Raw genomic sequence first — 26,083 nt, forward strand, 5'->3', positions numbered from 1 at the left:
ATGAATAGATAGAATACAATATTTACAAAAATGTGAGGGGTGTGCTCACTTTTGTGAGATACTGTAGCCCTCTTTTTTTTTTTCAAGGGGAAGAGCCCAAAGGGGTAAAAAACACCCGCAAAGAGGTGCCAAATCAATGCCCCATGCTCAGAAAAATAAGAAGGGGGCAGGACATGACAAGTCGCAAAGTCGCCAGGTACGGAAGGATCGCCTGTCCAGATCGCCCTCACCTTTACCTCACTGTAGCCGCTTGGATCAGAGCCAAGAGGGGTTACGGCATCGAAAAGCCTCCAAGAAGAGTAAATCGGGGCATAAGCACAGAAGTTGATCCTCTACGTCTTGCAAGGCATCCTCACCAAACCAGCCGGAATAGAAAGCCTGTTGGGCTTGCTCAGCCCAGGTTCTGCCAGGGAAGCTTGTTTGCGCTTCTTGCTTCAAGGAAGCTGCGCAAGACAATGCGACAGATTCTTGACAGGTGAAATCCTATATCAAGGCAGCTGTAAAGGAAGGGTTGAGGAGTGTTTCAAGGAAACCAGCTCGCTTCACTTTGTCTTCAGCTTCCGGGGATTTGGATCCGGAAGAGTCAGCCTGTTTCAACTCAGATTGGGAGAGGGGCTCTTATTCTTCAGAATCCAAAGTTGAGCCGGAATCTCATGCATTTCATTTTTCTTTGGTTCCCACTTTGGTGGAAGCAGTGAAGGACGCGATGAAATGGCACAAGGAGCCTTTATGGGCTAAGAAAAAGGTGCTCCTGGAGGGGGTCAGAGAGGGTGGAGCTGACCCATGGTAGGCTGAAATGGGGAGGATCCGGGAAAGGAAAATTACGGCAAGGATAACAATTTTTCCATAATACATACACGTATAATTTGATATAAATGAATAATATCATTAAGCTCACTGTTTGTGTTCCACTAACCCAGAACACCCCTGTCCCATGCTGCGCATGTCTATGTCCTGACCTTTGCCAACTGACCCACCTGGGGTTGAACAGTTAGGATAGGCAGATAGAGGGAGCCTGGGAACACAGATGGGAGTGATTTTTAACTCCCATTTCAGTTCCCATTTAATTTCATTTTATGCTACCAGCTCTCATTATATTAAAGGGTCAGTCCACCCAAAGTGACATTTAGGTTATAGCTGGATCCTGGTGGACTGAGCTAGCTTGTTTTAAGCTCAGATAGTCCACCAGTTAAGATTCCTCTGCCATAACTCTGCACAGGGATGGTGGGAACCTCTCATAATGGGCACAGCAGGTGTACAGACCCAGGAACTCAGCAAAGGGATAGTCGACAACCCTCATAATGGGTACAGAAGGGGTACACACCCAGGAACTCAGCACAGGGATTGTGGGAACCCCTCATAATGAGCACACATCAGGTGTACAGACCCAGGAATTCATCACGGGGATAGTCGGCAACCCTCATAATGGGTACAGCAGGTGTACAGACCCAGGAACTCAGCACAGGGATGGTGGGAACCCCTCATAATGGGCACAGCAGGTTTACAGACCCAGGAACTCAGCACAGGAATGGTGGGAACCCCTCATAATGGGCACAGAAGGGGTATAGCCCCAGAAACTCAGCACAGGGGTGGTGGAAACGATCGGTTGGTTGAATTCTCTAGCATCCACCAAATACTGGGTGGAGAGACCCTCTAAACCTGACTGAGGTCAGCTTGTACCTCGCAGTGGTTGTCCAGCTTGGTGAGAGAGATGTCCATTGTCTGATGCTGCTCCTTTAATTCATCAAAGCGGGCCTGCCAGCGGTTCAGCTCCATCTGGGCGTTGTTGAGCGAGGTCTTCACCTCCTTGGTGTGTTTGTGTAGAGTGTTGTACTCCCCTTGTAATTCCCCGTGGAGGAACGTCAACCTGCAACATACACAAGGATCACTGGATCAGGACACCAAGGACTGAGGAGGACAAAATCATAGACCAACACTGGCTGGATGAAATTACTCCTGTCCATTCTCAAACTTTGTTTCTTTTTTTTTTACATGAATACCTTTATGTAGGCACAAACTGGCAATGGCCCCCAGCCACAAATCAAAATGTGTATGGCCACCATATCACTCACAGTACATTAGACAATCTGATTGTACCATCTTTAGATCCATCATCAACTATATATTCTAAGGACCTGCCTGATTGGATTGGATACTAGTTGAATAGATCTTTAGGTTTGTCCTTGGGTTACATCATTTTGGTAAATCTGATAGTGGCCGTACACATTTTTATTATCCGTTCAATGTATGATTCGATCAAAACAATCAAATCAGATTTGCAAATAATCGAATAGCCAAAACTTCCCTTCCAATTGATTTAATCTGATTGAGTCAATTGTTTTGCATCAAATTGGCAATGAAGGATACTTTATTCATGAATATGATCATATTTTGATTGATCAGATTTGGAGATTGGTGGAGACAACCATTGACTTTAGATCAATCAATGAAAATCAATAACTTATGATTGTATCTTAACCAACTGATCAAAATTCACTCCCCCAGGTGTCATATTGGTCAAATGGGTTGTCCACTAAAGACAGATTATTCCTATCAGAAGAGATCGATTGCAAAAAGAAATGATCATGAGAGCCAAGGATGTACAGCTACCCTAAAGGAAATCGCAGGTTGAATTACAATCAGATTGTAGAGTGTATGGCAAGCTTAAGGGGATTTCCCCTCACTTCTTGTATCTTCAGGACAGGAAGTGAGGGGAAACCTTACCCTTCTCTATCCATTATTCTTCGTTTGTTCAAGTTTGCCTGAACCAGATAGGCAGTGGACGCAGCTCACCTGTCCAACTCGTGTTGAAGTCGCTCGTTTTCGCTGGCAGCAATCACATTTTTTCTTTTCTCTTCTTGCAGAGTCTCCCGCTCTTGGCTTAAGGTCTTGTCTCGCTCTTCCAGCTCAGCTTTGTATTTCAACAGATTATTGTAGCTATGGAAGAGAAAAGAAAAAATGTACTGAATGAGTATTCGTACTTTGTACCTCCTAATCACTTGCATGTAAGAACTGGTATCTGGGCACCCCCCCTATTTTTAAAATGAGGCTTCAAGATTCTGATAAATCCCCCAAGACCCCCAACTACCAACAGGCCAGGGTTGTGTGGAAGAGGCCCTTGTCCTCATTAATATAGGGATCACCATCTCCCCTGGGTAGGTACCCTCACTCATGTTGAGGACACGTGGCCTTGCATGGTTTAAGAGACGAAGTAGGAGGGGGAGAGGATGTGTGCTCATTGCTCCTCCTTTCCTGGCCAGCCAGGCTGCATGCTTGTATAAGCGTCTAGTGTGAATTTTTGGGGGGGACCCTATATCATGTGCATTTTTTGTGTGTGCGGGATCCCCCAACAACATCTATAATCAGACTCCCATCCGGCTCCTCCCGACGCGTTGCGTCACTCACTCATGTGGCTTTCTCAAGGGTATATCAACCTTGAGAAAGTCACGTGACGCAACGCGTCGGGAGGAGCCGGGTGACGCCACTTCTGGTCTACGACCATGACCGGAAGTTTACATTTCTGTCTCTGTTTGCGGAGAAGCTTTTATCCAATTTACACTGTGAGTGATCTTTTTTAATTTAATAAATGTGAATACATACTACACCATGAGGCCCCTTTCTTATTGTGTCCATATGTGAGAGAGAGAGTTAAGAGGACCCTTTCCTTATGAGATGTTACCACCTACCAGCTGTCCGGTTACCACCACTTGGAGCCATACAGGAGAAACATTTTCTCGAAACCACGCTTGTTGTAACGTGCCTGGAGGTGAGCGGCCATTGCATAGATTGTGGGATTTGGTGCACATCGGTGACATAGTCGGATTTGAGAGCACCTCGAGTCTAGATCACCATCATTTGTTTTATGCTTGCACATTTGCACATGAACTTTTATATTTATTTTCACCACTAGCACTTTTATACGGATTTTGGAATTTTTGATGTATTATTGATATTGTCATATTATTTAAATTATATATAATTGATCCACATATCTTTCCACACTAGCACTTTATATGGACTATTTTGCATCCATTTGAATATTGTTTTTATTTACGGCTCTTTTTGCACAGCACTTGGTTTATATGAATTTGATTTGCACAGTTTATTATCTTTACGATATATTTATGAAATATTTTATCCACAAATATTATATTGTTTTCAGTAACTGATGACATGCACAGAGGTAAGAGGAATAATGATGATCAATAACTGTGTATCACTAGTAAGAAGGAAGCACAGCATGCATATTTTATTTAGAAATATGGTCGCCTTCCACCCTCGCATACAGCTACCCACCTCTCCTCCAGGCTGCGGTGAGTCTGCTCCAGTCCTTTGTGCTGTGTCTTCAGAGCGCTATGCAGGCCGATGAGCCCCTCGTATTCTGCGGACTGGCGTTCATAGAGGGACACCAAGTGCTCGTGGTCCCGCAGTAGCGAGTCATGACTGGCCTTCACCTCTTCCCTCCGACGTAGCGCCTTCTCACTCTCGCCCTCTAGAGCCGACAGCTGGCTTTGCAGCTTTGCCAGCTCCGACTTTAGCGACGCACTCTGGGAGGCGGACGCTGAGCTCTCCACCTGAAAGAAGCCAACATGGAATGAAGGATTCACTTTAGAGATTTCATCTCCTTTTTGTTTTCCTTTACAGTTCTAGATAGATTAGGGAATAGTAAAATCCTGTTTGATTCATTTTTTATTTTTTGCAGTACATGTTTACTTGAGCTGTGGAATCTGCTGCACAAAGGTACAAAGGTACTAATGAGCTGGGGGGATATGCTGAACAAGGCTACTAATGAGCTGGGGATCTGCTGAACAAAGGTACCAATGAGCTGGGGATCTGCTGAACAAAGGTACCAATGAGCTGGGGATCTGCTGAACAAGGCTACTAATGAGCTGGAGATCTGCTGAACAAGGGTACTAATGAGCTAGGGATGTGCTGAACAAGGCTGATAATGAGTGGGGACCTGCTGAACAAGGGTACTAATGAGCTGGAGATCTGCTGAACAAGGATACTAATGAACTAGGGATCTGCTGAACAAGGGTACTAATGAGCTGGGGGATCTGTTGAAAAAGCATACAAATAAGCTGAGGATCTGCTGAACAAAGGTACTAATGAGCTGGGGATCTGCTGAACAAGGCTACTAATGAGCTGGGGATCTGCTGAACAAGGCTACTAATGAGCTGGGGATCTGCTGAACAAGGCTACCAGTGAGCTGGGGATCTGCTGAACAAAGGTAATAATGAGCTGGGGGGATCTGCTGAACAAGGATACTAATGAGCTGGGGGGATCTGCTGAACAAAGGTACTAATGAGCTGGGGATCTGCTGAACAAGGGTACTAATGAGCTGGGGATCTGCTGAGCGGGGGGGTATTAATGAGCTGGAAATACCACTGAGCCCCTTCCAAAAATACACACACAGGGCATTTGCCAAGCTTCAAAAAAGCACCACATAAGCATAAAAAATATGCATGTGCACTTTAACCACTGAAAGACCACCCTACAGTTTAATGGCTACGGGATGGCACCTCTGCGCCGGATCACGTATATATATACGGGATTCGACGACTCCGGGTAGGGGGTGCGACGAGCCGCTGGTGGCTCGCTTCCGCTGTGATTACACACAGAGGGAGCCCAGGGGCAGGTACTGTGGACTCTATGTCTGCCGACACCCGCAGATCATCAGGCAGCGGCTCAAAATGGCGGTCTACCTATGTAAACAAGTTTGATCTCTTCTACTAGTAAAAGCACCTCCCACAGTGCAGAAAAACACCAGCTAGGCACACATTTAACCCTTTGATTGCCCCTGATGTTAACCCCTTCCCAGCCAGTGTCATTAGTACAGTGACAGTGCATATTTTTTTAGCACTGATCACTGCATTAGTGTCACTGGCCCCCCCAAAAGTGTCAGTGTCAGAAAGTCAGCCGCAATATCACAGTCCCGCTTTAAGTCCCTGATCACCGTCATCACTAGTAAAAAAAATAAAATAAAAAATATAAATAAAGATATCCCATAGTTTGCAGATGCTATAGCTTTTGTACAAACCAATATACACCTATTGGGATTTTTTTTTTTACCAAAACTATGTAGCAGAATACAATATTGCCCTAAATTGATGAAGAATTTTTTTTTTATTGGATATCTTTTATATTGGATTTTTTCAAAATTGTCGCTCTTTTTTGGTTTATATCCCAAAAACTAAAAAAAATTAAAATCCCACAGGTGATCAAGCAAGTACCCCAAAAGAAAGCTCTATTTGTGGGGAAAAAAAGGACATCAATTTTTTTGGGGTACAGCGTCGCATGACCGCGCAAATTTCCATTACAGTAATGCAGTGCCGAATCGCAAAAAATGTCCTGGTCATTAAGGGGACAAATCCTTCCGGTCCAGAAGTGGTTAAAACCATTTCCCAAATTATGTTGTTCAGGATACTGAAGACCCGATATCTCACTTCTAAAACAAAAAAGGCGACGCTCTGAACCGACCAATCAGAATTACTCGGACCTTGTACTAAATGTCGCTTTGGCTCACCTGCAGGTTTGCAGTCTGTGTCTGCAGCGCCGTGTTGTGCTCCTGTAGGAAGGTGACTTGCTTCTGTAGTGTCCCCATCTGATTGTTCAGCGACAGGTTCTGGGCCTCCAGGTGCCGCAGCTGCTCCTTCATCAGGTTCCTCTCCGCCTGTAACCCTGCGTTCTGACCGCACACACAAGGAGAGGATCAGCAGACTATACCCAGCCAAACAGCGTCAACCCAATACACACAAAACAATACTGATACAACCTAAAGAAGACATCTCACTTCAGTATTTATTAACCAGTTTGGATCCAGAGCAATTTTTTCATTTATTTATTATTTATTTTTTTATTTATTTTATATTAATATTAAAATAAATAAAAATAAAACATTAAATTATCTATTTTTGTTTATTTTTTTATTTATTTTATTTTAGTTTTTATTTATTTGTTTTAATCCGTCACATACATGTAAAAAATCGTAATTTTTGGCAAAAAAATTACTTAAACCCCCATAACATATATGTATATGTTCTGGAAGAAGAGGCCCTGTAGAATAAAAAGGTGATAGTTGCAGATTTGTTTGTCTCATGATATTTGTGCAACTGTTTATGAAATACAGATTTTCAGGAAAAAATAGAATAAAAAACTCTAGTGCAAAAAACACACCATAAAATACCCATTTATGAGGTTGCATCAAGTAGATAAGATACCAAACTTTCCATGTCTTAAAACTGTGTGCGCCCACGGAATTGCCAACAATGATGGTGCCCAAAAATCACCATAGGTCATGCTTTTAAAGCCTTTACAGCTCATGAGTTTAGAGTTAACGAGGAGCTCTTGCATTATTGTTCTCACTCTGACGTTCACGGCAATACATCACACGTGTGGTACGACCACGGATTTACATATGCGTGCACAACCTCGGCTTGCCTTTGCGCAGGTGTGGGGCGAAACTGGGTTTTTTTGCAATTTTTAAAAATGTTTTATATTTATATATATATATATATTTTTTTTTTAATAATATATATATATATATATATATATATATATATATATATAGATAGATAGATAGATTTAAAAAATATATATATATATATATATTTTTTTTTTTTTATATGTATTTTGTATTTTATGTTTATGTATTTTATTATTTTATTTGTCACATAAAAATTACTTAAACCACCCAGAACATTGTATATGTTCTGAAAGAAGAGGCCCTGTAGAATAAAAAAAGGTGATAGTTGCAGATTTTTTTTTGTCACATATTTGTGCAACTGTTTATTAAAAGCAAAATTTTCAGGAAAAAATATAATAAAATGTATTAATAGTGCAATAAAAACACCATATAAGTTCCATTTAGGAGGTTGCATCATGTAAATAGATACCAAACATTCCATGTCTTAAAACTGTGTGCGCCCACGGGATCGCCAAAACTTATGGTGCCCAAAAATCACCATAGGTGATGTTTTTAAAGCCTTTAAAGCTTATCAGTTAAAGTTAACTAGGATCTCTTGAATTATTGTTCACACTCTGACGTTCACAGCAATACATCACACGTGTGATACAACCACGATTTACATATGCGTACACACCCTCGGCTTGCCTTTGCACAGGTGTATGGGGAAACAGGGGTTTCGTTTTTTTTTTTTTTTATATTCATATATATTTAAATATAATTTTATTTTTATTAACTTTTTTCTCTTTTTTGTATTTATTTTGATTGCTATCCCAAGGGGTTAATAAACCCCTATGTCATTGATTGTGAACCTTGGCACCCCAGATGTTTTGGAACTGCATTTACCATGATGCTCTACTGCACTGCAGAGTGCATGAGCATCATGGGAAATGCTGTTCCAAAACTTTTTAGGAGACATTAGGGGTCTAATAGACCCCAATGTTTCCCCTACACTTCACACCATCTAACCAAGTACAGATCAGCTCAGTTAGATGTGTCCCTTGGATGTACTGGCCAGCAAATGGTGCACTTGAACCTGGAAGTGACACCACTTCCAGTTTGTTTGCGTGGAGAGGGGGGGAGGGGCACTGCGTTGCCAGCTCTGAGCCATCAGATTGTGATTAAAGGTCCAAAAAAGCTGAACTGGTTAATGTGAGCTGATAGATAACTATGAAACCACTCCCATTAGACCCACTCAGCATAGAGAACAATGATTTCTTCAGGAATCTGCAACAAAGTTTCTTATAATCCCTGCAATGTACGGAGATCACCCAGAGGGGAATGTTTTTTTTTTTTCTCCCAACAAAAGTGGAGTTATTCTTTAATAACTTTCAATTACAATATGATTTGTGTCGCAATTGTATACGCTATATTGTTTTTTCTTTATTTGCTATTTTTTTTCCCCATGAAAGTGGAGTTACCCTTTAACCACTTACCGCAAAGTGACTTTGCGGGGTTATACCGGGATGATGCCTCTAGCTAGAGGCATCATCCCGGTACTGTTGTTTAGAGCCGTCGGTCGGCTTTCCGGCGGGAATGACCGATGCGGCTCGGGAGACGCTTGATCGTTACCCCGGCAAGCGGGTGGGGACGCCCCCCGCCGCCTTCTGCGGCTCTGCCCGGGTCCCCCGTCCCACCGGGAGACCCGAGCAACCAGCCGGCATGTCCGCCGGCTGGATGGAGTCCCGATCAAAGTCGGAAGCGGCTTCGATCGGGTCTCCGATGACGTAACCCGGAGGCGGTGTCCATGACGTCACGTCTGGGTTACTCGGCTGCTAAAGGCGGCAGATTCAAAAAACGAATGTATTCAAAAATGCAGTTTTTGGTGTTTTGAATACATGGAAGTGCAGTGGAGGGGTTTGGAGTCTTTTAGACCCCCGATCCCTCCATAAAGAGTACCTGTCACTGCCTATTACTGTCACAAGGGATGTTTACATTGCTTGTGACAGCAATAAAAGTGATCATATTTTTTTTTAAAAAAAACCTGTGTTAAAGTTAAAAAAAAATAAAAAATAAATTGGGAAAAAAAAATAAAAATAAATTTTAGCCGCCCCCGTCGCCGTTAGCTCGCGCATGAAAGAAAACATATATGGAAGTTGAGCCGCAAATAAAATCACTGTTCAAACCACACATGTGAGGTATCGCCGCGATCGCCAGAGAGTGAGCAATAATTTAAAAAAAGAGCTACACTCCAACTCTAAACTGGTAACCGTTAAAAAAAATTAAAGTGTCGCCTATTGAGATCTCTATTGACCGTAGATTTGTCGCCATTCCACGGGGGTGCGCAATTTTAAACCGTAACATGTTGGGTATCTATTTACTCAGCATGACATCATCTTTCACAATATACAAAAAAAAATGGGCTAACTTTACTGTTTCGTTTTTTTTAAATGCAGTGAAATATTGCAATGACTGCCATTTTATTCTCCAGAGTCTTTGCTAAAAAAATATATATAATGTTTGGGGTTTCTAAGTAATTTTCTAGCATAAAATATACAGATTTTAACTTGTAAACAAAAAGTGTCAAAAATAGGCCTGGTGGGTAAGTGGTTAATGCAGAAATCGCTCTCATGGGTAGAGAGCAGAAGCCGTGTAACCACACTCAACAGAGGTGTAACTAGAACCTCCAGGGCCCCGGTGTAAGAAACCCCAGACTCCTGGCCTTCCCTTCAAGCCTGGGGCTCTTCCCACTGATCCTGGGGCCCTTTACTCTCGTTGTGGGGCCCTTTATTACGGTCCCGCAGTGGGACCCTTTCACAAGTTCTGCAGTGGGCCCCATTCCTGCCATCTTGGGGCCTCCCCACGGTGGTGGAATGTCAGGGCCCAGTTGCAAGTGTGACCTTTGCGATCCTGGAAGTTCACCCACTGGTGTCAGTAGTTTTTATTTTTTGGTATTTTAATTGTATTATTTTTTATTATTATTTTTTTTTTACAATGTCACTGACTATGACTCTGTCCATTCAGAAAAGGAAGGAGCTGGTAAATGACATATTTACTGACCTCTTCCTGGTTCTCTATTGTGACACATCCCCTGCAGCAGCTGGCAGGAGAGGGGAGGGAGCACAGTGGGGGGGAGACCAGGGGAGCACACAGGGGCCCAGAGACAGCAGAACACAAGTGAACTGGATAGGAGGAGTGGCGGGGGCAGCAAACAGAGGAACCAATCTCCTCCATTTTCCTCCTGCAGCTACATGAGGAAAAAGGAGGACAGTGATTTCTCTACATGCTGCCCCCGCCGCCCCTCCTATCCAGGTGTACAGGGGAGCCGCACAGGCCCCCTGGAGCATGGGGCCCCTGTAGTTACGCTCCTGACACTCAAGTAATTCTTGTCAACAGAACTTACGTCTCTCTCCAGTTCGATCGCTCGGTCCTTCAGCTTAAAGATCTCCCGTGTGGTCTCCCGCTGCCCCTTCTCCATGCTGTCCATCCTGCGGATGTCACGCTCCTGCTTCCCCTGAGGCTCCTGCGGGCTCTTCGCAGCATTCTGGCTGTGCAGGATGACTTCTTGTTTCATCTGAAGGATGACGACACACCAGGTTAGGTCTACATTATATTAAAGAGCATTAACCCCTTCTTGGACAGTGGTCACCATGGGACATTTCCCCACCCCCCCCCCCCCCCATACTTCTGCTAGAGGAAACTTTTCACTCAGTCTTCGTCTTGGTGTCTTGTTCGTCTAGCCAAGACAAATAGAGGAAAAAATCTTCCCACTGGGGCAAAGACGAGGCCTGACAGACATGGGCGTCCCCAGAACTTTTTTCAGGGGGTGGGGGGCATCATTTTAAGGTCACCCCTGCTCCGCCCCTTTTCAATAATGTCATGAAGGGGAGAGGCTTAGTCATTATACTTATTTTGAGTATTTTATTTTTAAAGCATTTGTTAACCAAAAAAATCGATCCTGTTCCCTTAAAGCAGGGGTGTCAAACTCAGTTTTTTCGTGGGCCGCATCAGCATTATGGTAGCCCTCAAAGGGCCGGTTATATCTGTAAGACTATGTCTACAGCACCACCTCCCCCTACATCAGATGCATTAGAAGTCAAGGGTCCCCCACCCTTCCTGACATCACAGTGGGGGCAGAGCTGAGAAGCAGAAAGTGCAGGGTCTGGAGGAGGACCAGAGGAGGACGTGAGTCTTTTGAATGCCGAGACCAGGGGAGGTAGAGATTAGGGGTTGCTGCAGCTGCACAGAGGAGTTCTGTCCTCCTCTCTGCTCTAGATTGTTGAGACAGGGGTTGGCGGAGATGAGGGGAATGCTACAGCAGCAGGAGAGGTGTGAGGGCTACATGAAATGATCTGGAGGGCCGGATTCGGCCACGGGCCTTGTGTTTGACACATGTGCCTTAAAGCATGTTATAGAGCACAGTGCATGTGCTGTGTAATTTGGCCCCTTCTATCACCTAAAATACCTGGCTGATCCTGCCTGGTTATGTCTTCCCCTCTGTAAACTGACCATGGTATACCATGGCTGCTTAGCCCTGACACCATGGTCAGTTTACGTGCCTCCGTCATCCACAGCTCACCTGTCCTCCTCTGTCCTCTCTTCCCCTCCTGTCTGCTCCTGTGTCAGTGCCCGCCCCCCCCCCTCCCACTGCTGTAGTTTAATTTAAAGTTTCATATCCTGTCCTACAGTCTGTTTAATAATCCTGGGTCTGTGTTTTATAAAAATAAGCCATTCTTTACAAGTTTTCAGAGCGCCACTCGCCACTTACATGACCCGCCACCTCTCTCCTCCTCTCCCCCTCCCCTTCCCAACTGACATCAGTGTGGAATCCTCGGCCCCGCCCATTGCAGGCAGCTGTCAGATGGGGAGAGGAGAGAGCCAACGGATCACGTGAGCGGCGCTCGACCCTCTGAAAACTGGTCAAGAACGGCTTATTTTTTAAAAACACATACACAGACACACAGGATTATTAAACAGACCAGACAGGATGGTATAAAGTGGCTTAACAACCACTTAAAAAGGGGAAGTTGAGATTCCAGGGGGGGGCATCTGCCCCCCCCCCTGCCCCTACCTGCGGACGCCCATGCTGACAGAGGGTCTAACTTCTCACCACTCCATCCATGCCGCATATTTATAGCACTGATTACTGTAGTAATGTCACTGGTCCCCCCAAAAGTGTCAAAAATGTCAGTTAGGGGTCCGATCTGTCCGCCGCAATGTCGCAGTCCCGCAAAAAATCGCAGATCGCCGACATTACTAGTAAAAAAAAAAAAAAAATGACAAATCTTTCCCGTAGTTAGTGACTTTTGCACAAACCAATCAAAATACGCTTATTGCGATTTTTTTTTACCAAAAATTTGCAGAAAACAAATTGGCCAAAAATGTTAAAAAATGTTGATTTATACATTTTTTTGGGGAATGTTCTATATCAGAATGTGAAATTTTTTTTTTTTTTTTCAAAATTGTCTCTCTTTTTTTCAAAAATGAAAAGTCGCACAGGTGATCAAATCCCACCAAAAGAAAGCTCTATTTGTGGGGGGGAAAAAAAAAGGACGTAAATTTCATTTGGATACAGCCTCGCACGACCGCGCAATTGTCCGTTAAAGTAAAGCAGTGCCGAATCGCAAAATATGGCCTGGTCAGGAATGGGGTAAAATCTTCCGGTCTTAAAGCGGTTAAAAATACGCTCATTGAGAATTTTTTTTGTCATAGACATGTAGCTAAATACATTTTGGCCTAAATATATGACAAAAATTGAATATATTGGATATTTTTTAACTGTCAAAGTAGAAAATGTCAACTTTTCGCAAAACTTCGCTCATTTTTTTTATTAATATCGCAAAAAATAAAAATCGCACAGGTGATTAAATACCACCAAAAGAAACCTCTGTTTGTGGGAAAAAAAGGACGTAAATTTAGTTTGGGTACAGCATTGCATGACTGCGCAATTGTCAGTTAAAGTCGCGCAGTGCCAAGTTTAAAAAAGTGGCCTGGTCATTAAGCAGCCAAATCCTCTGGGGCTAAAGTGGTTAAGACCTTCTTGAAATATTATTAAAAAATATGTAACCGGCCTTGAATTTTATAACTGGACAGTGCTCTTTAATAGACCATTGTGGCATTTTAAGCTCTTGCCACCCTTGTAACACATAGGGGGGAGGATTTACTAAAAAACTGGAGCACCCAGAATCTGGTGCAACTGTGCATGGTAGCCAATCGGTTTCATTTAAAGCGGAGTTCCAGCCTCACACACTCACCTGTCCAATGGTCCAGCGATGCGGCCGCACGAAGCCTCGCTCTTCACCCTCCCTGCTCTGCGGCGCCGGAATCACTGGTGTGGGCACCCGGCTGTGACAGTTTGCGGCTTCGCAGCCGGGTACGCACTGTGCATGCGCAAGTTGCGCTACGCGCCGCGATTGGCCGTCAATCTTCTAGGACCTCTGATAGGTCCCAGAAGATTGCAGGGAGGGAGGGGGAGAGGAGAACTTCCGCTCAGGGTGCCGCGGCGCTCCGAGCGGAAGTGGGAGCGGGTACCTGTCAAAACTAGGTACCCGCTCCCCCCCCCCCCCCCCCCAAAAAAAAATGACATGCCAAATGTGGCATGTCAGGGGGCTAGAACTACCTAAAGGGGAAGTTACACTTTTGGGTGGAACTCCGCTTTAAAGCAGAACTCTGCCCAAAAGGGGAAGTTCCAATTTAAGGACTCGTCCCCAGCTCCTTGTGGACAATTGGCACTTTTGAGGAGCGGGAGCGCGTACCTGCGAAGTTCTCCTTTCTCCCTCCCCCTGCAGCCTTCCGGGACACTGACAGGTCACAGAAGATTGCATCCACCATTCAGGATGCGCAGTGCCACTTGCACATGCGCAGTGGGCACCCTGCTATGAACCAGCAAGCTGTCACAGCCGGGTGCCCATAGTGAGGATGCCCGCGCCGCCGGGGAGGACAGAGGATGAAGACGGCTGGGGTGAGCGCACCCCTGGACCGTGGGACAGGGGAGCGGCTGTTTTTTTTATAAAAGTCAGCAGCTACACTTATTTTTTTTTTTGATAGGTGCCTGGAGCTCCTCTTTAAGCTTTGACAATGAAACTTGGAAGCTGATTGGTTACTGTACGAAGGTGGAGCCACCTCCTCCCTTTTGTATCCATTTTGTATATAATTTTACTTAATGTTCAAACTCAGCGAAAGAATGTAGCACGTATCTCGCAATTAACACATTGTAGCATGTTTTAATTATACTATGTGTTTCCTGTAGATGATGTTGCCTATAGTTCCTCTTTCTTAAGTCTGAGATCAGAAATGTCTAAGCTTTCTTGTTTAACCAATAGAATCTACTGAATAAGTTAATCTCCGTAAATGGAGAGTTCCCTATAGCTTGGAGTTGATCAGTTTATACCCCCTTATAAGCAGGGCCGGTGCTAGACTATTTTATACGCCCTAGGCAAGACCAGCTACTTGCGCCCCCCCCCCCCCCCCAAAAAAAAATAAAAAAGGGTAGGGGTTAAAAACTGCTCTATGTCATACCCAGTGACCCTGATCTGATGGTTCCTCCATGTTATGCTGTCATACCCAGTGACCCCCAAATTCCTCCATGTCACACCTGGGGACCCTGATGTCATTCTATGTCACACCCAGGGACCCTGATGTTTTTCCATGTCACATTCTGGGACCCCAATATTCCTTCATGTCTTGCTGTCGTACCCAGTGACCCCGATGTTCCTCCATGTCACACCCAGGGAACCCCTTGTTCCTTCATGTCATGCTGTCATACCCAGTGACCCCAATGTTCCTATATGTCACACCAGGTGTCCCTGATGTTCCTCCATATCATAACCGGAGAGACCCTGATGTTTTTCCATGTCACACCTAGGGACCCTGATGTTCCTCCATGTCACACCTGGGGACCCTGATGTTCCTCCATGTCACACCTGGGGACCCTGATGTTCCTCCATGTCACACCTGGGGACCTCAATCCCCCATGGCACACCCAGGAACCCCAATTCCTCATGGCACACCTGGTGACCCCGAATCCCTGTTACACCCGGTGACCCCTATCCCCCATGACACACCTGGTGACCCCGATTCCCTTTCACACCAGGGATTCTCCATGTCACACCCAGGGACCCCGATCCCTTGTTCTGGGGATGCTCACTGAGCGGTATGAAGAGAGTGGCCCACGCTTTGTCCTCCTTCACTGTGATTCCTTTTCCTAGGACACTCCTCTCCTGGACCACAGTGCTCACCACAGCTCCAGCCTTAGAGGATCATCATGCAGGCAGCACTCCGGTGGGCTCCCTTCCTGCCTCTTGGGGCCCCCCCCAACATAGGTGGAAAGCCAAGGCTTGGTAGTTCCGCCACTGCCCCAGACACCTAGCATCTTCCTCTGTCCCTTCTTCCTCCCCCACTGCTGCCCCTCCCCTCAGCTCACAGGGATCATTAATAAAGGAGAGTGCCGACTCGTGGCTGCGCCCCTAGGTGACAATGCGCCCTAGGCGGCTGCCTAGTTTGACTAGTGGAAGCACCGGCCCTGCTTATAAGGAATGTACCCTAGGCCACTCCCTTTTGATGATGCATGTATATATAGTTTTGAAACGTAATAAACCTTTGAACCATACGCTGACTAGGTCGATTTATTCCAGGGGCAAGGGTTTCTCCCGGAGACTCCGCCCTTGCACAGAACTGACTTGACTGAGCTATAGGCAGTCAGGGACTACTATTATGAGGTTGAATTGAGTCATTCACCTACACAGTTACTATGTAGACCTTCCCCAGATTTTGCATGTTCCAGTTTTAGTAAATCCCCCCCCCCCATGCTGTATGGGTGTCAGCAAGGAGTAGGCTTTATGTCCACCTGCCAAAAGGATGGGCGTCAGAGGTTTCTGTCTTGCTGTGTGCTCCCAGCACAGAGACCGAGCAGTCTAATGGCACTTTTCCACTGCAAGTACCGGCTCGGCTCCACTCGGCACTGCTTGGCCCAGCTCGGCTCAGTTTGCTTTTCCACTGCGTGGTACGAGTCGGCACCTTTCAGCACTGTAATAGGCTCTACTCGGCTCGGTTTGCTTTTCCACTGTTGTAGTACCTAGTAGTAAGTGGGTGGGATTACATAGTTACATAGTAGGTGAGGTTGAATAAACACAATAGTCCATCCAGTTCAAACTGTGTAGGTGTGTGTGGCCGTAATCATCTCCCATACCCCTGAATGTTCTGATCCTTGAGATGTACGTCTAAGAGTCTTTTGAAAGCCACCATACTTCCCGCAGAAACCACCTCTTGTGGTAGATAATTCCACAATCATGTAGCCCTAACCGTAAAGAACCCCCCACGTTGCCTGAGGTTAAAACGCTTCTCCTCTAATCGCATTGTATGCCCTCGAGTCCTCATGCAATCCTTTCGACTGAATAGCTTTTTTTTCTATGCTGAGATCACCATTGAGGTATTTGTAAATTGCTATCATGTCCCCTCCAGGGAGAATAAATCAAGCGATTGCAGGCGCTCTTCATAATTAGGGTCCTCCAATCCCCTAATTAGTTTAGTTGCCCTTCTCTGGACTCTCCAGCTCCAACACATCATACATTACAATGATTCTCTGACCAATCAGTGGCTAGTAGTGACAAAAAAATCAATGCTGCATGCAAAGGATTGTGGGATATGGTATTGGTACGGCCTGCTTGGAACCCCAACTGAGGTGGTACTGTTTAAGCGAGCCGTACCATGTAGTGGAAAAGCGACACCGTACCGTACCGAACCGTTCTAACACGTACCATGCGGTACCATGCAGTGGAAAAGCGCAAAAGCGAGCTAAACCGTTCGGTTCCATGCAGTGGAAAAGCGCCAAAAGTCAGCTCCTGGTCTCTAGTAATGATCAGCAACCGGTAGGACTGGCTCCCAATCATGTGACCACTATGACAGTCACTCACAGGGGTCACGTGATCAGGCAGACCTTCCAACCCACCGTGTATAACAGCCCAGTAAAAGGCTGCCAGTGTTTGACGTCAAGGGGTTAAACATGGAATGCAAAGAGCAAACATTTGCTAACTGCTGTAACTCCAACAAACTGCTTTTTCAGGTTCAAGCTGGCAAAACCGGGAAAAGCGATTGCTAATTGTTTGTTGGGTTGCGGCACTTGGCATGAGATTTGTGCGTTGCCCGCGGTGGTGAAGTACAGGTCCTCTTAGATCTATTGTCCAGCATTTGGGATTTTCTCACCCTAGCATTGTCTGGTATTCTGTGTGATGTGGGTACAATATGGAGTTCTCACGCTTTTCTCAGGCTGTTTATAATTCTAGAGGGAAGCGGTGAGCCCATTGCCGTGTCTGTATACCGGTATCCATCCTGCTCCCCGCTAATTATATTTCCTGTGCATTGTACACGGGCGCTCGGGTCTTAGACGCTTACAAATGACCTGGAACAAATAACCCCCCCCCCCCTCCCTGGCTTCCTCGCCATTTAACATTTTGAGCGTCTCGTGGTTGGTATTATACTTTGCCATAAAAAAGCAAAAGCTTCAGTAAAGAGTACCTGTCTGTCGGATACAGACAGGTAATACAGTGAAAAAGTATTCATACCCGTTGAAATTTTTTCACATTTTGTCATGTTACAACCAAAAAACATAAATGTATTTTATTGGGATTTTATGTGATAGACCGACACAAAGTGGTACATAATTGTGAAGTGGAAGGAAAATGATAAATGGTTTTAAAATTTTTTTAACCACTTACCGCAAAGTGACGTAGGGCTACGTCGGCAAACTTTGCGGTATTATACCGGGGTGATGCCTCTAGCTAGAGACACCATCCCGGTACCGTGGTTTAGAGCCGACGGTCGGCTTTCCGTCACTAACCACAGATGCGGCTCGGGAGCCGCTCGATCGTCACCCGGGTGAGCGGAAGGGGACGTCTCGTCTCCGTCCCCCCCTCCTGCCGCCTTCCGTGACTTTGTCTGGGGCCTCCCGTCCCACCGGGAGACCCGAGCACCCAGTTAGCGCGTCCGCCGGCTGGATGGGGTCCCGATCACTTCCGGGTTACTGTGCTGCAAAAGGCAGCAGATTTAAAAAACGGCTGTATGCAAAAATGCAATTTTCGGCATTTTGCATACAGGGAAGTGTAGTGGAGGAGTTTGGAGTCTTTTAGACCCTCGATCCCTGCATAAAGTGTACCTGTCACTACATATTGGTGTCACAAGGGATGTTTACATTGCTTGTGACAGCAATAAAAGTGATCAGATTTTTTTTTTTTTTTTTTAAAACCTGTAATAAAAGTAAAAAAAAAAAATAGGGAAAAAAAAATTTTTAGCTGCCCCCCGTCACCGTTAGCTCGCACACGAAAGAAAACGTATACGGAAGTCGTATGTAAAGGCAAGAGATGACCAGCGCTATGGAGTGTGCGGTGAAGCGTGAGAGACTGACAGGTGTAAGCAGCCAACAACCAAACCCCAAAAGGGGTCAGGATATGTGTAAAGTGCAAAGAGAGGTTGTAAACGGCGCTACCTTTGTGCAATTAAAAGAGATAAAGTGCATACATTCACTGTTAAAGAATTATAAGAAGGGGAGTGTCCCATAAAATTGAAAAAATATATGTGCTATATATCAAGTGGGTTCTGGTCATAAAAGATCAAGATCTCCTAGTCTGTGATAAAATAAAACCCAAAAAGTGCTGAAGTGCAATAAATAAATTTAATACCATAGACAGTGTTTTTATTGTGATGTACAAATAATAAAAATCAATCCAGTGTAGAAATAAAATCAGATGTTAGTGATATTTCGGGCACTGTTTATTGCTGAAAGTGCACCATGCCCGCAGAAAAACAAATCAGTGAAGTGAAAGTGATAAAGGTTACCGGGGAAAAAATCCCTAAAGATAAAAAGGAAATAATGAAATGAAAAAGCCAGCTGCAATCACCCGTGTGACCACTAGGTGTCGCGCTGTAAATACAACCTGCCCTGCACGGAAGCTTTAGGCAAGGATGGATCTCCAGGGGTCCCCCTCCACAGTCAAAGCACCAGTTGGCGTGTTTCCATATGGAGAGAAAGAAGAGGGGAGCCTCATGAAGTATCAGATCGTATAAATAAAGAAGAAACGTAGCATCCACTCACTGTGTGAAACCGTGATAGCTGCCTCGGATCAGTAGTACTCGCCAGGAAGCTTCCGCGTTCCACGGCGGTGGAATCTCAAAACCGGAAGTGACGCTGTGACGCAATGGACCCGCCCTACGCGTTTCGTCATCGACGTCTGCTGGAGCGGCGAGTCTGGACGTCTGCTGGAGGAAGCTTCCTGGCGAGTACTACTGATCCGAGGCAGCTATCACGGTTTCACACAGTGAGTGGATACTACGTTTCTTCTTTATTTATACGATCTGATACTTCATGAGGCTCCCCTCTTCTTTCTCTCCATATGGAAACACGCCAACTGGTGCTTTGACTGTGGAGGGGGACCCCTGGAGATCCATCCTTGCCTAAAGCTTCCGTGCAGGGCAGGTTGTATTTACAGCGCGACACCTAGTGGTCACACGGGTGATTGCAGCTGGCTTTTTCATTTCATTATTTCCTTTTTATCTTTAGGGATTTTTTCCCCGGTAACCTTTATCACTTTCACTTCACTGATTTGTTTTTCTGCGGGCATGGTGCACTTTCAGCAATAAACAGTGCCCGAAATATCACTAACATCTGATTTTATTTCTACACTGGATTGATTTTTATTATTTGTACATCACAATAAAAACACTGTCTATGGTATTAAATTTATTTATTGCACTTCAGCACTTTTTGGGTTTTATTTTATCACAGACTAGGAGATCTTGATCTTTTATGACCAGAACCCACTTGATATATAGCACATATATTTTTTCAATTTTATGGGACACTCCCCTTCTTATAATTCTTTAACAGTGAATGTATGCACTTTATCTCTTTTAATTGCACAAAGGTAGCGCCGTTTACAACCTCTCTTTGCACTTTACACATATCCTGACCCCTTTTGGGGTTTGGTTGTTGGCTGCTTACACCTGTCAGTCTCTCACGCTTCACCGCACACTCCATAGCGCTGGTCATCTCTTGCCTTTACATTTCCTGTGTATACCACTTTTTGTGGGATCACCCAGACTTGGCTGCAGAATGGAGATCTTTAAATATATGACAACTAGAGCGGTGAACGTTGAAGAAATATTCGACCAAGATACCATTATCCATAGACAAGACATGGAAGGGTGTTTTAAACAATTAAAGCATAACATGGAGAAACAACTGAGGGTGTGGTGGGATATAACCACCCTTGAAAAATACACTAAGGAAGGTATAGCCCCCAGGAGACTGCGCTGGGACATATCCCCCAACGACCATATCTCAGACCCAGTTCTCCTAGACAATTGGTATGCGTTCTTTAATAAATGTGAAAAGGAATTATTATTAATGATTATCAAAAGGAGACAATTTAAACTTAAGAAAATTGAAAGCACCATAATTCAACTTAAGGAACAACTGGCTCCCCATGCGGAAAAAACAGAATATAAAAACAAAGAGAAGGCACTACAGGAGGCCATACAGAAGTATGACAAAACAATACAGGCAAAAAAACAGAAAAAATACAAGAGGGACATCTTGGACTATAGGAACAGAGAAGTATACAAATGGCAGTCTGATGAGATATACAACGGTCAAGGAACTAGTGTGGATCCGGTGGACATTGATTCCAGGGAATCTTCGGACATGGAGGATGAAGATGAGGATCCGTGGATGGACGTCACAACACCAAGGACCCCCATGACCCCTAGAACTCCAGTAAACGGAGGAAGAAATAACGTTGAAAGGGATACTGAACCAAGACACGGGTACAACGACCGTTGGGACAGCCACAGGGAGAACACACAGAGGAATCAGTACAGGGATAGATCACCACCTTATGCGTACAATCGGATTGACACGTATAACAGATTCTCACCTCTCAGGCAACACCATGAACCCCAATATGAGAACAGAGGCCCACCCCCCAGAAGGGATTTTTTTCCAAGGGGCAACAGGGGAAGACCACCAAGAGGAGGATGGCGCCCACAGGGATACCAAGGGAATTGGAGGAATCAAGGATGGCAACAACCATGGAGGCAAGACCATCCCGGAGGCCAGAGAGGGACATACAGACCTCAAGGAGGACAACATATCAATTGGAGAGAAGACTGGAGAAGACCCCCACAAGGGGAACACGGAGGCACTCCAAGACCAGGAGGATCAGGTTTGAACAGGAGAGAGGAACCCCACAGATTCCACGACACAAGAAACGGAAACCAAGGGGAAAACGTGGGGGGTCTAAGAAAAAGAAGAAGAGAGTATTAGGGAAAGGTATTTTTAATCTGAGCAATGTGGTTTTTAACAAAGAGGAATTGGAACTTTTAGATTTAGGCCTAAAATATGCACCAGATAAAAACCTGGACAAATTCGAAGCGTACATAGACTTACAGAAATATATACGGAAAATTAATATTAAAAAATTTTTTGAGATCAAGAAAGATAAAGAAACTCGCATATCCAATACAGAATATAAGCACACTGCACTTAGGAATAAATCCGTCTTCAACCCGAAGAATCCACAAAATGAGAACCTAGAGGTCTTCAAAAGGATGGTTGAAGAGGAGATCAGAGGCCTAAAGATAAAAAACAAAAAAGAAAAGGACATATGGGAAACTATCAAAAAATTAGAAAAAAAGAAAGGGATAGTCATAAGACCAGCTGACAAGGGAGGAGGTTTGGTCATTTTAAATCAAAAAGATTATGAGGAAGAATTGGAGCATCTTCTTGGTGCAGAAGATACCTATCAGAAATTATCTGGAGACCCAAGAAAGAAATACACGAAAGCCCTGAAAACATATATTGACAAAGGAAAGGACCTGGGTATCTTAAACAAAAAGGAGGCGAAATATTTAGACATAGAAGGGGCTAGAACGCCAATAATCTACTATTTGCCCAAGATCCACAAAAATGAGGAAAAACCCCCGGGCCGGCCCATAGTAAGCGGCATAAATTCCATCCACTCCAGGTTGGGTGAATATCTGGACAAATATTTGCAACCAATTGTTCCTAAAGGAAAGTCCTACCTAAGGGACAGCAAACAGTTGTTGTCAGACATTAAGGATTTAGAAATTGAAGAGGATGATATCCTAGTCACTATAGACGTAAATTCGCTATATACGAACATAGCACAAAAGGACGGATTGGATAGCGTCGAATGGGCACTTTATAATTATACGGACCTGAAACATGCACAAATGCACTTTATTCTAGAAGGGTTAAAAATGGCTATGAACTCCAATTATTTTTGGTATAAGGGACGATACTATGCGCAGATTAAAGGAGTCGCTATGGGGGCAAAGTATGCCCCCAGCGTTGCTAATATATTTATGCAGAAATGGGAAGAAGAGCAAATATACAGCGTGGAACGCCCTCATCTAATTTATTATCGCAGATATATAGACGACATCATCATGGTATGGAGAGGTAATATGGACACCTTACAAACCTTCTTCGATGAGATTAGCAGCAATGCCTACGGAATCACCTTTACAGGTAACTGTAATCGAGAGAAAGTCGCCTATTTGGACTTAGAATTGTACAAAGAAGGAAGAAAACTGGCCAGTAAGACGTTTTTTAAGAAAACGGATAAGAATGGCTACATTCCAACTAGAAGCTGTCACCACCCAAAATGGTTGGGCAACATCCCTAAGGGACAGCTCCTAAGGATAAGGAGGAACTGTACCAATTTACAGGATTTTGAAACTCAAGCGGACATTCTGATACAGAGGTTTGTCGAAAAAGGCTATAAAAAGAAAGACCTAGTACATTTGAAACAACTAGTAAGGAATACCACAAGAGAGGATTTAATTAAAGAAAGCAAAAATAAGGTAAATGAGAATAAGCATGAATTTGCCTTTATAACGGGTTTCAATAGACAACATAAGCAACTTGAAAACATTATCAAGAAACACTGGCCCATCTTGACAGCGGATAGAACTTTGAAGAGAATTCTCCCAAGCAAACCATCTTTTGTATACAGGCGGGCACCCACACTTAAAGATAAGGTGGTACACAATGTGGTGAACCCACCCAAAACCATCTCTCTCCCCACAAGCATTAACGGTTTTTTCAGGTGTCAAAAATGCTTACCTTGCAGGACCAACAGAAAGCAACCTAGAAGAATTAAAACTTTCAAATCGCATACCACAGGGGTGGAATATAAAATAAAAGACACCATCACGTGTACCAGTACACACGTAACATACGTCATCGAATGTCCATGTCATCTGCAGTACATAGGGAGAACCACCCGCCCCCTATATGTTAGAATCAGGGAACATGTCAAAAATATTAAAAAGGGCTATGACAAACACAGTTTGTCAAGACATTTCAAGGAAAGACACTCCCAGGACCCCTCGGGCCTAATTTTTTATGGCATTGATAAAATAAAAGGGGACTGGAGAGGAGGAAATAAAAGAAGAATGATTTCGAAAAATGAAACTAAGTGGATTTTCCTGATGCGATCCTTGAGACCTGATGGACTAAATGCAGACATAGATCTGAACTGCTTCATTTCCGATGTCTAAACACCCCCCTATTTTCATAAAAGGGGATTTTTAAGTTTTTTCAGAGCCTTTGCTAAGAAGAATTATCTAGAGTTTTAAAAATTCTTACAACCTTTTTTCTAATTTATTTTTAATATAAAGGTATAGATTTATAGAGTTTTAAAAATTCTTACAACCTTTTTTTCTAATTTATTTTTAATATAAAGGTATAGATTTATATATTTTTATATTTTTGTATTTCACCTTGTAGATTCAGCAGTCCTCATTTTATAGCCTGAAACTTTTATACAGCGTCCCTCATGCCTTGTGCGGTGTTTTCTTACAAGTGTTTTTTACAAAAGTTTTTTTACAAGTGTTTTTTACAATTGTTTTTTTACAATTGTTTTATAACACTGATTTTATACATATTGGTTTTATGCAATTTTATGCATGTGATTGTTTGCCCTTCCATTACCTATCGCGGATAGATTATTGTACCCACAACTCCTTTTTGGTAAAAAAATCCTCCCCCCTATATTACGATTCCACCTATTTACTCTCCTGACAATCTATTAAGGAATCCTTGAACACTACCCTTATCCATTCGTTTCCAATTCCTCCTAACAATTTTAATTTTATTATTAATACAATTTCCAATATTAATATATATTTTATACCTCTTTACCACGTTTAATAAGTTTAATAACATTTTAAAATTTTAAAAAAATATTTTATTAATTCATATTTTTTATATATAATTTCCATATACCTTCCCATACACATATATTCTCTCTACATCGAACCTACTTCCCCTTCACCTACCTCCAGTGAAGCCGGCACATATATACTTATATATACATATAATTTTTCTTGATGACACAATTTTTTGTGGTTCAGCCTTCTCATCCAACATCGGAACATTTTTTATTCCCCTTCACCTACCTCCAGTGAAGGTGGCATGTATATACTTATATATACATATTACTTTCTTGATGAAACAATTTTTTGTGTTTCAGCCTTTTCATCCAACATCGGATATTTTTATTTTATTTTTATTTTTATTTTTTCCTTTTTTCATATACAGCCATGAGTTGAAGTCTCTCAGAATATACATTATATTCAAATTCCCCCCATGAAGTGGACGGGATCACTCATAGAGAGCATAGCCCTATAAATGTCCCCAATAATATATCGCATTCAGGGTTGGCTATAAGACTCTCAATACCTTTTTAAATTGTTTTTCGAGCCTTCCTCACATGAATAGGAGCCTTATTTTATTTTTATTTTTATTTTTATTTTTGCATATAATTTATCTTTTGTATATTAAAGGTTGTACCCTACGGAAAGAATGTTTTTTAACTTAAATAATTTTTTTCTTGACTTTTTTCTTTTTGTTTTTTCTATGTGGCCCTCGTAGTAGCCTCGTGTAAGCTGCTTCGCAAATGATGTAATGTAAGCCGCCCTTCATACTCACCTATAGGAATACAGGGAGTAGCAAGATGGCTTCCTTTTGGCAACAAATATGGAGCACCAAGATGGCTGACGGCAGTCTATCTGTTGCCATGACAAGGGCTGGCTATATTAAGACCGGGAGTACGCCGTGGTGACGCCGCTCCAGCAGACGTCGATGATGAAACGCGTAGGGCGGGTCCATTGCGTCACAGCGTCACTTCCGGTTTTGAGATTCCACCGCCGTGGAACGCGGAAGCTTCCTGGCGAGTACTACTGATCCGAGGCAGCTATCACGGTTTCACACAGGGAGTGGATGCTACGTTTCTTCTTTATTTATACGATCTGATACTTCATGAGGCTCCCCTCTTCTTTCTCTCCATATGGAAACACGCCAACTGGTGCTTTGACTGTGGAGGGGGACCCCTGGAGATCCATCCTTGCCTAAAGCTTCCGTGCAGGGCAGGTTGTATTTACAGCGCGACACCTAGTGGTCACACGGGTGATTGCAGCTGGCTTTTTCATTTCATTATTTCCTTTTTATCTTTAGGGATTTTTTCCCCGGTAACCTTTATCACTTTCACTTCACTGATTTGTTTTTCTGCGGGCATGGTGCACTTTCAGCAATAAACAGTGCCCGAAATATCACTAACATCTGATTTTATTTCTACACTGGATTGATTTTTATTATTTGTA

At 43.7% G+C, this 26,083-nt stretch overlaps 1 protein-coding gene across 2 annotated transcripts in view; it reads right to left on the bottom strand.

The window, feature by feature from the left end:
• Positions 1-26,083, bottom strand: part of CCDC88C (coiled-coil domain containing 88C) — a 197,499-nt gene that overhangs the window by 33,575 nt on the left and 137,841 nt on the right. For both annotated transcript variants that reach the window (XM_082275437.1, XM_082275436.1), the window contains exons 18-22: positions 10,809-10,979; positions 6,527-6,688; positions 4,297-4,574; positions 2,794-2,937; positions 1,681-1,867 (exon numbers count right to left, since the gene is read on the bottom strand). In XM_082275437.1, coding sequence (XP_082131563.1) covers positions 1,681-1,867; positions 2,794-2,937; positions 4,297-4,574; positions 6,527-6,688; positions 10,809-10,979 — 942 coding nt within the window. The remainder of the gene's footprint in view (positions 1-1,680; positions 1,868-2,793; positions 2,938-4,296; positions 4,575-6,526; positions 6,689-10,808; positions 10,980-26,083) is intronic.

Source organism: Pelophylax lessonae, assembly GCF_965119305.1.
Source record: "Pelophylax lessonae genome assembly, chromosome: 13".
Classification (NCBI taxonomy): domain Eukaryota; kingdom Metazoa; phylum Chordata; class Amphibia; order Anura; family Ranidae; genus Pelophylax; species Pelophylax lessonae.